This window comes from Haliotis rufescens, unplaced genomic scaffold, assembly GCF_023055435.1.
Source record: "Haliotis rufescens isolate VD_foot unplaced genomic scaffold, xgHalRufe1.0.p SCAF_30, whole genome shotgun sequence".
In the NCBI taxonomy this organism is placed as follows: Eukaryota; Metazoa; Mollusca; class Gastropoda; order Lepetellida; family Haliotidae; genus Haliotis; species Haliotis rufescens.
The window spans coordinates 1,620,136-1,636,422 of NW_025964002.1; the positions used below are offsets into that span (position 1 = coordinate 1,620,136).

A 16,287-nucleotide genomic window follows, 5' to 3' on the forward strand; every position below is an offset into this window, starting at 1 on the left:
GACTGGAAGCTAATCCTGTTTGATGTATGAATTTAAGAAATAACAAAAAAATCTGAGGTATATCTTTTCCTCTTCCTTGGTGTGTTCCGAATGCATGAAAAACCGTGTTTATTTGTATTGGTTGCATTTTGTTTGTTTACTGTTATGTTATGTTATTAAGACATTAAAATTTAAATTTAAATAAGTTTTCCATTTAAAAGTTGTTAATGTTCAGAGAACTAGTCAAGCAGTCAATGGACAGTTGATAACATTACTGTCTTTCCAACTTATCCTCACTGTGAAGCCCATTTCTGATGTCACTAAACCTCACTAACCAGCTTGATCTAGTTTAGAATAAACATCTGGAAGCTGCCACTGACAGGCGTCTCCATGCTTCAGTTGTGTTTATGCCTGTGTTACGTCTCCATGCTTCAGTTGTGTTCATGCCTGCATTACGTCTCCGTGCTTCAGTTGTGTTTATGCCTGCGTTACGTCTCCGTGCTTCAGTTGTGTTTATGCCTGCGTTACGTCTCTGTGCTTCAGTTGTGTTTATGCCTGCGTTACGTCTCCATGCTTCAGTTGTGTTTATGCCTGCGTTACGTCTCATGCATCAGTTGTGTTTATGCCTGCGTTACGTCTCCATGCTTCAGCTGTGTTTATGCCTGCATTACATCTCCATGCTTCAGTTGTGTTTATGCCTGCGTTACGTCTCCATGCTTCAGGTGTGTTTATGCCTGCATTACATCTCCGTGCTTCAGTTGTGTTTATGCCTGCATTACATCTCCATGCTTCAGTTGTGTTTATGCCTGCATTACGTCTCCATGCTTCAGTTGTGTTTATGCCTGCATTACGTCTCCATGCTTCAGTTGTGTTTATGCCTGCATTACGTCTCCGTGCTTCAGTTGTGTTTATGCCTGCGTTACGTCTCCGTGCTTCAGCTGTGTGTATGCCTGCGTTACGTCTCCGTGCTTCAGTTGTGCTTATGCCTGCGTTACGTCTCCGTGCTGCATCCAACATCAAGCTCACTCACTCACTCACTCAATGATTTCCCCCAAAAATTACTGCATGCAGTGGGATCTTGTTACATGCAGTACAGGATCAGCCATCGAATCCAATCCTACTTGAATCATAAACAATATGTCATAGTACAAGGTGATAGAAACAAACATATTAATGCATTATTATTGTACAGAAAGCAGACCTGTCAACCCTCCCGCATTTTGCGGGAGACTCCCGCAATTTGATGAAATCTCCCAGTCTCCCGCATGATTGACTATTTCTCCCGCAAAACAGAATTCTTCATTATTTTAAAAATTCGCCTCCATTGTCCCGTGAGTAAAAACAATGAACGGGAAGTTTGCGTCCCGAATTGTCTGGTAGGCTCCCGGATTAGCGACCCTTATCACAGCCACCCGCAGGGGGACCCAGATTGGCCTTTGTTCAGTTATCAACTGGTAATTAAATTCATATGGTGAATGATTGAACAATGTAAGCTGTTAAGAAAACTCGGATAGTCCTAACAGGTGCCTGAAGGGTTGAACTTGAAATGAAAAATCAGCCAAGTATTCATCACTTCATGAAATGAACTGTTGTCTTCATGTTCTTAGCGTGTTTATTCTTCCATAATTTAAGAACATAGATACATATGGCCGGTCCAGTTATACATGACTTTATTGGTTATCAGATTTGTCAGAAACTTTGTTAAAACATTAACATACCTCAAAGTTACGTCATTGAACTCTTGGAAATGAAAACAAAATATGTCCTGCAAGCGCCGTCTTCAGAAACAACACTGTACGTGATTGGTTGATTCGGCAGTCGAAATAACAATGAGTTACACGATCAGGCTTCCTCACAGCTAGGGTTTCAAAGTCAAAGTTTAAAGTGACACTTATAAATTTCCTTTTGACTGACAGCGTGACTTGTGTGCACAGAAAATATCAAAATAGAACTTTATCAAATTTCGTGAGAACGTATCATGTGATTATTTTACACGATTTGATTGGCTAATAGTTTGCTTGCGTCCCAGATCTGCAATCTAATTTGCATACAACAGTACAAGTCAACAAATGAGATTAATACACGTCAAGGTCAGAAAGGTCAACAATGACAACGAGACTCATTGCATTCATAAATTGTAGTAAAACGTAATAGTACTTCCAAATATGGCATAAATTTCTTGGAATGGAATAATGTGAACATTTCTAGGAAATTGAAGAAGCGAAGTAATGGGACTGTCAACAGACTACCGCAGACAGAAAAAAACCAGCATATCTTATTGAAATTAGGGGCGATGATGTTGCGTCAGGATAAATGCATTTGATATTTCTTTGGAGAATTTTGTAACCAACATCGCGCCAAATACTCAGAAAACCTGCATCGTAACGAAGCCTGACAACTGCTCGGATTGAACAAGTCGTCAACTGGTCAAGCTACCGATTGTGAAATTTCAATATCTGTTTGCGTTTATCTGAGATGATCTTTGAACGAAAGTTTTATGGGTAGATGGTGCTGGGGTTTTTTTTGGAGGAGGTAAATGCAAACGGAAATTAAGCAAGCTGTATGTATAAGAAACTTATTGATTATTTATTGTTTCAAAAAATTTGGTTTTCTTAGTAACATTATGAAAATAAAAGTTTGAAATTATCTTATCTTCACTATTTTAAAAATCTCCCCCTTTGGAGGCAAATCTCCCCCATTTTGAAGGCAAATCTCCCACATTGTCATGATGAGGGGTTGACAGGTCTGAGAAAGTTATGTGTAATCAAAACTTCATATATTTCTGGCCATGATGAATATATATTACATCTATTAGCATACTACATGTAAAAAGTCTCACCTTCAGGTAGGCGGCCTACTTAGTAAACATTCACAGGAGACAGGCTGAAGGACTCTCACTCACTCACTCACTCACTCACTCACTCACTCACTCACTCACTCAAGCACTATGCGAGATAGAGGACATCTCTATTCTTGGGTTTACGTCCCAGTTTGTCACAGTGTCTTACTTCTCTATGTAAATGATAATAGCTTCTATATACAAGGTCCAATCCTATTATTACGGTTACATATCATTGTTATGTATCTAAATACATTGGCAAACAGAGGAATAACCTGTGCATGCAGCTGAGACCCCGACAGCCTAGTGTGAAGTAGTGTTCACCTGAACACAATGCAGAAACACAACAGAACATGCTTATGAATTTAATAATTAAAATTTGTAATTACATCCAGTACCAATGTGGATAGGTAGGTAGATAGGTAATGCTGTCGCTATTCCATTCACCAAGCACTTGTAGAAATTAACACTTGCCCACTAGTCCGGGGCAAGTATAAATTCCCCCAGGCTGGTACAAATGTCCAAATGTCCCCATTGTTTTAGCATTACAAGGGCAATTTATCTTTACCCAGGCTAGTAAAACTTTTGAGTTTGGTTCTAACCCTGGGTAATAAAAGGGATACAAAACAAGTGTTTTCCTTTCATATCAAGTTTGTGTCCCTAGTGAAAAATTTTTCTTTGTAAAACTTGGGACAGTCACAGAGCAATATTATTCTACTCATGGATATCAACTTGATATGAAAGGGGAACGGGTTTGTATTGCCAGTGTGAGGTGGTGAATTGCCCTTCATACATGATCATATAATGTATATTTGACCTTCATTTTCCTTAATAGTGGCAGTTGAAGGTCTTCCAAATCTTGAATCATTTTCAAAGGCTGTCTCTTCCCGTATTAAAGGGGCACTGATCTAACGCAATTCCCCGGGACTGGTTGTTGCCTTTGTTATTGTTTTTTCCCAGTGAGTACCCGGATGTATAGCAGAAATCTAGACTAGTTCGCGACCTCTGCTGCGCCATTCATAAGCGCATTAGTCACTTTTATGGGTAGTAATAAGGGCGTATGGTCACATTGATCAACAAAATGAAATACAGTTTTCGAGATAATAAGGAAATGTAGGTATCTTTGTGAGTAGCATCGGTAATGGTGACGAAGTTTTGATAAGTCACTTGCTTGGTAATTTTGCGATTTTCGTTTACACTATTTTGACTTGCAACACAAAGTATATATTTCACCTGAGCATATGCTTTTTTTATAGTGTGTATATATTTACTGTCAAATGTGTAACAAATTTATCAAACGTCTAAATATTCTGTTATTTTACAAAGTGACTGAAAAACATTTCCATCTGTATTATTATGACAACGAATTCCAAACATTTTGATGTTTAATGTCATCACCAAGAGACTGAAAATGTAACGTTGAAAAGTACATTTCTAAGTTGTTTGGCTTTTAATCCTACATAATAATCTGTTGTGATGTTTGTAGGCCCTTTTGATCGTCTTGATCAATCTGGACAGATTTTTTAGTCAAAATGACTGAAATATTTACACATTTTATAAATTGCCTGAGACGGTAATATATACACGCTTACAAAGGAAAAGACCTGTGACAACAACGACTATCGCGCATTGAAGAATTTCCCAACCAAGACGTAGAGAAACAAGAACGAATCGGTTCAAATGAAGGAAAACAAAATGCAGATATCATAATTACAACCTACCAAATTTATGTGTATAAGTTTTAGGCAGCTTCCTTGTTCGAGGAATGTATCCGTGAATATCCACAAAAAGGAACAATATCCAACTCGTCTGCAGCTGTACAAAGAAACTTATTCGATGTCACGTGTCTCAGTAACAATCAAATATTTTAAAAGATATATATCGTTTCGGGATATCATAACCCGTGTTCGTTTCTCAACTGATCGCTTGGATTGTTTCAGGTGTTTTACATAGGTGTCAAGTCTCAATGGTCGGCTGAGAAAGCCCACGTGACAACTATTTTCATAGCGTCCACGGTTCCTAAAAATTCCATTGAGTGATAGATAACAATGATCAATCAATCAACGTATTATTAGTTAACCCTTTGAACAAAGTATGTTGTTTTTACATCGGCACTTCGCGCCATGGTATGAGTGTATTCCCTTTGTTTTAGTAAACCTAGACATGTAAACACTCACTCTTGACATATCCATTGTGCAAGTTAACAGTGATTAATCAATCAACGTATTTTCTGTTAATCCTTTGATGACTAGGAACGATCCGTTGATTTACAAAAAAAAGTAAATCAACTGATCATTCATCTCTTGCTGGGCTGCCACGTGCATATTACATAACACACATTTCACCTCACTTCAAACCTGGATTTTGATTGAATAATTACCCCAGACACAATAAATGCCAAATGGGAACCTTTGTCAGGTAATATAAGTGGTGCTACCACTAATTGTTCCTGTAACAAATTCATTAACTGAGCATCAAGTGAATGACGACAAATACACAAGTGTAGGGTTATACGTGAAAACGTGGATGACAACAAGGGAGTAGTAATCGTATTATCGACGCAAGCCGAAATCCGAAAATGCTTTCACTGCATGGATACTGTTTTTAGTATTAAACTATAACCATCTGGGGTATTTCCAAATGACGACATCCGATGAGCTCCCTTGTTCTTTTTGTCTGTTTGTTTAGGCTGAAGAAATGAATTAACATGCGCCCTTTGTCGAAATCTTTATAGATCACAGTTAACCAATCAGTGTTCAAAAATGCGTAAAACAAATATTGCCTCCAGCCTCCAAGTTTATTTAGCTGTCCTTGCAGACGGTAGCCCAGTCTCTGGTCATGCTCAGTTGCGTTGCGTATCATCCGGGTACTCTCGGGGGAAAAACAATAACAAAGGCAACAACCAGTCCGTTAGATCAGTGCCCCTTTAATCTTAGCAGCCGCCCTTTGAACACTGGCAGACGAAGGAGCATAATACCCAGGTTATGTAGTGTGTTCACCCTGAAAGCATTGTAAATATTTTACTTAAAGGGACAGTACATGCATGATTCTGTGTGTACTTAAAGGGACAGTACATCCATGATTCTGTGTGTACTTAAAGGGACAGTACATCCATGGTTCTGGGTGTACTTAAAGGGACAGTACATGCATGGTTCTGTGTGTACTTAAAGGGACAGTACATCCATGGTTCTGGGTGTACTTAAAGGGACAGTACATCCATGATTCTGTGTTACTTAAAGGGACAGTACATCCATGGTTCTGGGTGTACTTAAAGGGACAGTACATCCATGATTCTGTGATACTTAAAGGGACAGTACATCCATGGTTCTGGGTGTACTTAAAGGAACAGTACATGCATGGTTCTGTGTGTACTTAAAGGGACAGTACATACATGGTTCTGTGTGTACTTAAAGGAACAGTACATCCATGGTTCTGTGTGTACTTAAAGGGACAGTACATGCATGGTTCTGTGTGTACTTAAAGGAACAGAACATGCATGGTTCTGTGTGTACTTAAAGGGACAGTACATGCATGGTTCTGTGTGTACTTAAAGGGACAGTACATCCATGGTTCTGTGTGTACTTAAAGGGACAGTACATCCATGGTTCTGTGTGTACTTAAAGGGACAGTACATCCATGGTTCTGGGTGTACTTAAAGGGACAGTACATCCATGGTTCTGTGTGTACTTAAAGGGACAGTACATCCATGGTTCTGTGTGTACTTAAAGGGACAGTACATGCATGGTTCTGGGTGTACTTAAAGGGACAGTACAAGAATGGTTCTGGGTGTACTTAAAGGGACAGACAAGGGATTCAGTTCTCAAGCCTGGGGACAACCAGCACAGTATAACACTGCCATGTTTCAACCTAGGACACCCACCTAGGTATAACACTGCCATGTTTCAACCTAGGACACCAACCACGGTATAACACTGCCATGTTTCAACCTAGGACACCCACCACGGTATAACACTGCCATGTTTCAACCTAGGACACCCACCACGGTATAACACTGCCATGTTTCAACCTAGGACACCCACCACAGTATAACACTGCCATGTTTCAACCTAGGACACCCACCACAGTATAACACTGCCATGTTTCAACCTAGGACACCCACCACAGTATAACACTGCCATGTTTCAACCTAGGACACCCACCACAGTATAACACTGCCATGTTTCAACCTAGGACACCCACCACAGTATAACACTGCCATGTTTCAACCTTGGACACCCACCTCAGTATAACACTGTCGTGTTTAATCTTTGGGGTTGGTTGATGTCTTTGGGGTGTCAAGTCTTGTCATAATCTTCTTTTTCCCCAAACTTAAGTTTGACATACATTTCAGTATCATTTTGTGTTATATGTATATTAACTGAGCTGTCAAGGCAGACAGAAGGTTGAGTTGACATGGACAAGTGGCCAGTCTTGTACATGCCACTTGAAGTAACACCTTGTGCATTCGTTCATCATGTTCGATGCATGGAACCATTCTCTTGTACTGTTATAGTTGTGTGTGCAGGGCCAGGCGTACAGAAGCTTTGTGAATGCTGAAGCTAGAAAGGTGTAAACTGGTTACTGTTTATTCAACAGGTAGACACGTCGGGTCATACCAAGCAATGGATTAATGCAATAGATGATCCCACACAAGCAGCCTTACCTTGATGGGATATCGCTGAGGACTGTGAGGCAGAGTGGAGCTCAAGCGCCAGGATCCTGACTATCAAGATGTATCAAGGCTCTCTGTCCAGATGCTGTTCACTAACAAGGGCATGGATCCCTGCACCCAGAGCTGCAAGCAGGAAATGGTCTGTGGAGTGTATCACGAAGCAATATGTAGGGCTGAGCAGTGGGACACTAGACAGAAGGAGGTACTGCACGGGCGTGTCCTCCGTACCCCAGACAGCTAGGGTGGTCATCTGTGGCGGCGGTGTAGTGGGGGCCTCCGTGGCGTACCACTTGGCGGAGAGGGGCGTGACGGATGTTCTGCTGCTTGAACAGGGAAGGTAGGTGTGACAGTAAGACCTGCAGTCCCAGAGATAATATTTTTAATCATATATTTACAAAATGGAAAACTATAAAAAAAGACTTGCCATAGACTAAAAGATATAATTTATAAAAATGTATCTACAAATGGAAAAATATTATTTAAATGGAGCCAAGAACAATGCTTAATTTCAGCCAGATCTGAGGCAATCTAGACTTGCCAAATCGGGAGTTGGACTTTTTGTTTAACGTATTCTCTGGCATTTGGAAGACAGACGAGCCTTTGTGGGGTAGAGCGGGGATGTCGGGGGTGTGTGTATGAAGGTGTGTGGAGACAGATTAGCCTTTGTGGGGTAGAGCGGGGATGTCGGGGGGGTGTATATGAGGGTGTGTGGAGACAGACTAGCCTTTGTGGGGTAGAGCGGGGATGTCGGAGGGGTGTATATGAGGGTGTGTGGAGACAGACGAGCCTTTGTGGGGTAGAGCGGGGATGTCGGGGGGGTGTATATGAGGGTGTGTGGAGACAGACGAGCCTTTGTGGGGTAGAGCGGGGATGTCGAGGGGGTGTGTATGAGGGTGTGTGGAGACAGACTAGCCTTTGTGGGGTAGAGCGGGGATGTCGGGTGTGTGTATATGAGGGTGTGTGGAGACAGACTAGCCTTTGTGGGGTAGAGCGGGGATGTCGGGTGTGTATATGAGGGTGTGTGGAGACAGATTAGCCTTTGTGGGGTAGAGCGGTGATGTCGGGGGGGTGTATATGAGGGTGTGTGGAGACAGACTAGCCTTTGTGGGGTAGAGCGGGGATGTCGGGTGTGTGTATATGAGGGTGTGTGGAGACAGACTAGCCTTTGTGGGGTAGAGCGGGGATGTCGGGTGTGTGTATATGAGGGTGTGTGGAGACAGATTAGCCTTTGTGGGGTAGAGCGGGGATGTCGGGGGGGTGTATATGAGGGTGTGTGGAGACAGACTAGCCTTTGTGGGGTAGAGCGGGGATGTTGGGTGTGTGTATATGAGGGTGTGTGGAGACAGACTAGCCTTTGTGGGGTAGAGCGGGGATGTCGGGTGTGTGTATATGAGGGTGTGTGGAGACAGACGAGCCTTTGTGGGGTAGAGCGGTGATGTCGGGTGTGTGTATATGAGGGTGTGTGGAGACAGACTAGCCTTTGTGGGGTAGAGCGGGGATGTCGGGTGTGTGTATATGAGGGTGTGTGAAGACAGACTAGCCTTTGTGGGGTAGAGCGGGGATGTCGGGGGGGTGTGTATGAGGGTGTGTGGAGACAGACGAGCCTTTGTGGGATAGAGCGGGGATGTCGGGTGTGTGTATAGGAGGGTGTGTGGAGACAGACTAGCCTTTGTGGGGTAGAGCGAGGATGTCGGGTGTGTGTATATGAGGGTGTGTGGAGACAGACTAGCCTTTGTGGGGTAGAGCGGGGATGTCGGGGGGTGTATATGAGGGTGTGTGGAGACAGACTAGCCTTTGTGGGGTAGAGCGGGGATGTTGGGTGTGTGTATATGAGGGTGTGTGGAGACAGACTAGCCTTTGTCGGGTAGAGCGGGGATGTCGGGTGTGTGTATATGAGGGTGTGTGGAGACAAACTAGCCTTTGTCGGGTAGAGCGGGGATGTCGGGGGATGTTTATGAGGGTGTGTGGAGACAGACTAGCCTTTGTGGGGTAGAACGGGGATGTCGGGATGAACATTCATAGAGTCAGGGCCAAATTGTATGAACTTCGGAGCTTGCGAGGTTGTCATGGTATTGGTGTGACAGTGTTTTCAGGTGTCATGTTGTTGGTGTGACAGTGTTTTCGGGTGTCATGGTGTTGGTGTGACAGTGTTATCGGGTGTCATGGTGTTGGTGTGACAGTGTTTTCGGGTATCATGGTGTCAGTGTGACAGTGTTATCGGGTGTCATGGTGTTGGTGTGACAGTGTTTTCGGGTGTCATGGTGTTGGTGTGACAGTGTTTTCGGGTGTCATGGTGTTGGTGTGACAGTGTTTTCGGGTGTCATGGTGTTGGTGTGACAGTGTTTTCGGGTGTCAAGGTGTTGGTGTGACAGTGTTTTCGGGTGTCATGGTGTTGGTGTGATAGTGTTTTTGGGTGTCATGGTGTTGGTGTGACAGTGTTTTTGGGTGTCATGGTGTTGGTGTGACAGTGTTTTTGGGTATCATGGTGTTGGTGTGACAGTGTTTTTGGGTGTCATGGTGTTGGTGTGATAGTGTTTTTGGGTGTCATGGTGTTGGTGTGACAGTGTTTTCGGGTGTCATGGTGTTGGTGTGACTGTGTTTTTGGGTGTCATGGTGTTGGTGTGACAGTGTTTTCGGGTGTCATGGTGTCAGTGTGACAGTGTTTTGGGGTGTCAAGGTGTTGGTGTGACAGTGTTTTCGGGTGTCATAGTGTTGGTGTGACAGTGTTTTCGGGTGTCATAGTGTTGGTGTGACAGTGTTTTCGGGTGTCATAGTGTTGGTGTGACAGTGTTTTCGGGTGTCATAGTGTTGGTTTGACAGTGTTTTTGGGTGTTATGGTGTCAGTGTGATAGTGTTTTCGGGTGTCATGGTGTCAGTGTGACAGTGTTTTGGGGTGTCAAGGTGTTGGTGTGACAGTGTTTTCGGGTGTCATGGTGTTGGTGTGATAGTGTTTTTGGGTGTCATGGTGTTGGTGTGACAGTGTTTTTGGGTGTCATGGTGTTGGTGTGACAGTGTTTTTGGGTATCATGGTGTTGGTGTGACAGTGTTTTTGGGTGTCATGGTGTTGGTGTGATAGTGTTTTTGGGTGTCATGGTGTTGGTGTGACAGTGTTTTCGGGTGTCATGGTGTTGGTGTGACTGTGTTTTCGGGTGTCATGGTGTTGGTGTGACAGTGTTTTCGGGTGTCATGGTGTCAGTGTGACAGTGTTTTGGGGTGTCAAGGTGTTGGTGTGACAGTGTTTTCGGGTGTCATAGTGTTGGTGTGACAGTGTTTTCGGGTGTCATAGTGTTGGTGTGACAGTGTTTTCGGGTGTCATAGTGTTGGTGTGACAGTGTTTTTGGGTGTTATGGTGTCAGTGTGATAGTGTTTTCGGGTGTCATGGTGTCAGTGTGACAGTGTTTTGGGGTGTCAAGGTGTTGGTGTGACAGTGTTTTCAGGTGTCATAGTGTTGGTGTGACAGTGTTTTCGGGTGTCATAGTGTTGGTGTGACAGTGTTTTCGGGTGTCATAGTGTTGGTGTGACAGTGTTTTCGGGTGTCATAGTGTTGGTGTGACAGTGTTTTTGGGTGTTATGGTGTCAGTGTGATAGTGTTTTCGGGTGTCATGGTGTTGGTGTGACAGTGTTTTTGGGTGTCATGGTGTTGGTGTGACAGTGTTTTCGGGTATCATGGTGTCAGTGTGACAGTGTTTTCGGGTGTCATGGTGTTGGTGTGACTGTGTTTTCGGGTGTCTTGGTGTTGGTGTGACTGTGTTTTCGGGTGTCTTGGTGTTTGTGTGACAGTGTTTTTGGGTGTCAAGGTGTTGGTGTGACAGTGTTTTCGGGTGTCATGGTATTGGTGTGACAGTGTTTTTGGGTGTCATGGTGTTGGTGTGACAGTGTTTTCGGGTGTCATGGTGTTGGTGTGACAGTGTTTTCGGGTGTCATGGTGTTGGTGTGACAGTGTTTTCGGGTGTCAAGGTGTTGGTGTGACAGTGTTTTCGGGTGTCAAGGTGTTGGTGTGACAGTGTTTGCTTCCAATGTGGGTCTTGTGTGACAAATTCTAAGGACCCGTGAAGCTTCGGGGTAGAATAGGTCTTCAGCAACCCATGCTTGTCGTAAGAGGCGACTAAGAGGATCGGGTGGTCAGACTCGCTGACTTGGTTGATGCATGTCATCGTATCCCAATTGTGTGGAGTGATGCTCATGATGTCAATCATGTATTGTCTTGTCCAGACTCGATTATTTACAGACCGCCGTCATATAGCTTGAATATTGATAAGTGCAGTGTTACACCCAGAATAATCTACGTTACAAATTTCAATTTGCATGCTATCAAATTTCCTACAATCAATTTCCTAAATTAGTCAACAGAAATATTAGTCAGTAGTTCGACATGAGTGTGGGTATTCCATTAGCATGACTTTTGATAATAAGTGTATTTGTAATTTAATGTTCTAACTTCCGTTCTCCAAGTTGAGGTTCACGACTCTTCATGGTGACAGATTGCTACTTGAGCTGTGCAGAATGATTGCATTACATGTGCAAGATAACCTTTCAAGTGGGGTGTTATTTTATATTTTTTTTTGTAGCAAATACCAGTCCTTTGTCTGCACAATGCTACATTGTCATTATCAGGTTTAATTGATTGCTTATCACGCTAACCCCAGTCTTGCCACTCACTGACTCTTCATTGCAACCTTCCATGTCAGATCACATAGGAGCTAAGCATGCTGTGTTTTCAATGCAGAATTGGTTACCTGTAGATTTAACTCCTCTAAACTGAACTTGGAACCGAACACGCAGTGTGAGGTTTCAAATGTTAAGTTTAGCGCGGTTAAATCTACAAGTAACCTAGCTCACAGGAGTCCGTATCTAAAAATAGACGCCCTCATGCATATTCATGACCATCTCCACATGAGGGCGTCTATTTTTAGATACGGACTCCTGTGCCTAGCTCTACATTGAAAACACAGTACATTTATCTCCACTCTACCATTACTAAATAAAATGGCAACTCTTTGCTAGCACATGTATGAAGTGGCCTGGGTTGAGTCTAGTGTTTTGAGTGGGTTGTCGATCTGAATTACGGAATCACCAACAACATCCTTTAAAGTAAATATGGCGCTCACTATGCTCCAGCAGTTTGTTTACACCGTAATATTTCACTCAAACATACGACAGGCAGTGACAGCAGATAAACACGGCAACTTGGAAAGCTAACATGAGGTGGACAACACTAAAGAAAACAAAGCAAACAAAGCTTCTGTTCATCACCGCACGTCACCATTATGACGTCATATCGCTTATCGTGATCCAAAAGATATGACCTCACAGTTGTAAAGAGAAAAGCACAAAAGTTTCTTGCAGGGGAGTGTCATGTTTGTGGATGTTAGGTAATATTTGAAAGAGTTCTCTGTACCGAAGGGTAACAAAGGTGGCAAGCACAAGAATATAAACAAACAAGGGAGGTCACTCTACCCTGCGAGCTTCCATGGGAGTATTACCAAAGCCTGACAGAACACTTGAAATTGCTTTCTGTGAATGAGATTAGACATTCATTAAACTATAATGTCACAGCATTGTAGCCTGATTTTGTGATAATATACTACTATAAGACTCCTTAAATTGAATGTATGTTAGGTTATTTTTTTTTTGCTGATAAAGTACACACTGAAGTTTCAACATTATGATGTTTTGTTGCAGATGGATGTGTTATCTGTATATGGTTAGAATATGTAAGTCCACATGGTTCATTACTATTAATTATACTGCTCTGTAAAAGTATTGACACTGTCACGGAACTCCCTACTGGCCTCCAGAGTAAAGTGTGAATTTAGAGCAATTGTTACCATGGTTACAAAACGCACCTAGTGCCATAGAATGTACTCTAAACCTCTTTTTCTTTCATTTGTTCGAATTAATTGTCTAGATTTCATGAAGACTTATCCTAGAAAACTTTAAATACTTTGAAGAAATACCGTCGGACATTCTTAACAAGGGTAGTGTTCCCTGTTACTGGTAATAACCAGGTTTTTACCGGTAAAATTAGGCTTGGACCGGTAATTCATGTGACTGCCACTCCCTGTGGACCGACAAATAAAGTACCTTATAAATCTTTGTTGTTGAACAAAACATCGGCGATATTCAAATAAGTATATTTTTCAAACGAAGTCAGCTTGTCTGTTACCATCAGGGTTTCCCCTCGTCTCTTTTTGACGCAAGGAAGTAACATTTTGTTTTGGTTCAAGGTTAAATATCTATTTGTCTCAAAATATTCAGACAAAAAAGAGAAAATTGTGACTGAACTTTGTGTGAATGATGTATAGATCTGACTTAGTTACTTCAGAGAGGACGTCATTGCAATCGAACATGATGTTAAAAGAATTCAGGGATGTGAAATCTCCGTGGAAACGCGGAAAATCGCGTTTTTTAAAACAGTAGTCCTCGGAAAAAATCATCTTCCGCGTAAAAATATCATCAAAGATTTTAAAAAAACTATCCGAAAAATATGATCGAAAACCGGACAGATCAGTCAGCTTCGATCAGAGCTTTCAGCACAATAGGTTTTCTGACATCATACGTTTTCTATCACGAATACTTGCACTATCATGTGGGGTGTTGCGTCACACAGAAATTGTAAATACTCAGAGTCAGATGATGGCTTGTTTTTAAGATAAAGTTGTCTTTTAGCCTGTAAGTGAATGAGATGTTTTACAGTTGTTCATGTGATTAGCGAGAAAACTATTAATGTTTCTTCAGCATCCAAAAACCCATAACATGGGGATATATGCTGTATTAATGTCTTATGTTTTCAATGGAGTTTTGTTTTTTTCAACAAAAGGTAAGTAAGTACAAGTTAAGTTTTTTTCAATATGCTTCAACATGGGGAAAGGGTCAGACATTGCACGCTTGTGACAGTTGTCATTGTGTCTGGGGAATGGGGGTTGAAGTTTATGGTAGTATTGCTCCCAGACCTGGTGGGTAGCCAGGTGCGCGGAAGCTATGCCCGATTTTTTAAAAGTACTGATTTAACTTCGAAATTTTACTGCATCTGCCATCTTGTTTATTTAAATCATTGATTTTTGCAAATGACTTATTACATTTCTTGGTGTGAATGTTGTCCAAACTGCACGAAATTGCTTAAAATGCAATCAAATGTTAAAAAATTCATGGTTTAGATCAATAAACTTATACACAAAATGTAGACTTGAAGTTTATGACAGGACCCCCCTAGACTTTTCCTCTTTTTTGGAGAAAACCTGCTCACATCCCTGAGAATTATAACCAGGTAATTTTCATACGTTTTTTATTTGTTGAAAGTTTGGACTGACAAGAATTAGTGGGGACTGGTAATGTTTAGAGTTGGCAGTCCACCAGGACTAGCAGTTTCAAAAGCCACCCGGAACGCTGCCTAAGGGAGAGTTTTTTGCAAATTTTGACATAAACAAACATACACTAGACTGGTCTGGCAGGTTTAGCTTATGAATAAGAAGGGCTGACAGAAATTCTCAAACATGCCAGGACTCGATTTACCTATAGATAACATGCAACTGGTGCAAGTTTCATGAAGATCCTTAAATCTAGCCTTGCTTGCATTCAAGGGGAAAATCATGGGGAAATACATCTGACACCCAATCTGTATAACACAGAACTGCATGAGAATGTCAAGTCAGAACTAGTCCGGGGGCAAAGACTAGCTGTCACTATTTCTTAATTGAAAAATATCCCTGTCTGTAGGTGGAAAAATAAGAAAATGTATGACATGTTGCCTGCAGCGTTGCTTTGTGGCATTCCTTGCCTTTCAGCTCTTTTCATTTTTGTAGGGTTGGCATGTTTGTAAATGGTGAAAAGAAATTATATTTATGGAGTTTTTTTGTCAGCAGTCAGTGAACGAAATACTAATCTTTAGAAACAGGCCTTATATAGCTCTGCTAATATCAGCTTTCACAAAGAGTAACCATTTACTTTGAGGCACATGGACAGAGCTCATCCATGTTGTCAGGGCCAACCGTTCAGGGTCAAGGCCGCAGTAAATGCTCCCGACTCTAAGCAAGGCACCTGTATGTTATGCATATAGAAGGGTGAACTAGATCATGTTTGGAATGTGCTTTTCTAAACTCGAAACTACGGATTAAGATAGTGACTCAAATGCCTCTTCACCTGGATAGATGTTGATCTTGATATGACCTGTCATATTTGCTCAAGATACCAATATCTCGAAATTTGATATCAGTTTCTAGTGAACATTTCCACTTGCGCAACATGTCCATAAAAAATCCTAATTTTGTTTGATGAAACCTTCAAGTAGTGCCAATCTCATTAAAATCAGATCTTAGCTATCGCTAAACAAAGATTTGAGGACATCTCATTACGGGTCACGTCAGAATGACCTTTCATCCAACCAATCAAAGCGTCGCTGATCATGAAAGTGACAGTCGGAATGTGTTTTCTCATCATGCAACCTAGAAAATGTCAACACGGGGTATTCCGAACGACAGTTATGGCCCGTGCGATTGATTCCGTCAAAGTTATCGTTTATCTCTCGCTTTCGTGGGTCAAACATTTGAATGGAAGAGGCATTGCACAGTATATGGGAAGTACTGTCATACAATTTCAACCATTTATCATCCAAAACTGGCTCCCACTGGAGATATCCCTTGGATGAGATCAAGCGATATCTACACTGTAGATATTGCTGCAATGAAATGACATCACAATGCTTTGCAGACCATTGTGACGTCACTGGTTACCATGACGTCACAATCAAATGACATCACTAATGGCTCTGCTACTGAAGCTGTTTTTACACTGAAGACAC

General features: G+C 42.0%; 1 protein-coding gene across 4 annotated transcripts in view; it reads left to right on the top strand.

Annotated features, from left to right (window-relative positions):
* Nucleotides 1–16,287, top strand: part of LOC124152226 (pyruvate dehydrogenase phosphatase regulatory subunit, mitochondrial-like) — a 68,688-nt gene that overhangs the window by 18,659 nt on the left and 33,742 nt on the right. For all 4 annotated transcript variants that reach the window (XM_048380399.1, XM_048380398.1, XM_048380400.1 and 1 more), the window contains exon 2: nucleotides 7,415–7,827. In XM_048380399.1, the coding sequence (XP_048236356.1) occupies nucleotides 7,550–7,827 (278 nt within the window). In that variant the 5' untranslated portion in view covers nucleotides 7,415–7,549. The remainder of the gene's footprint in view (nucleotides 1–7,414; nucleotides 7,828–16,287) is intronic.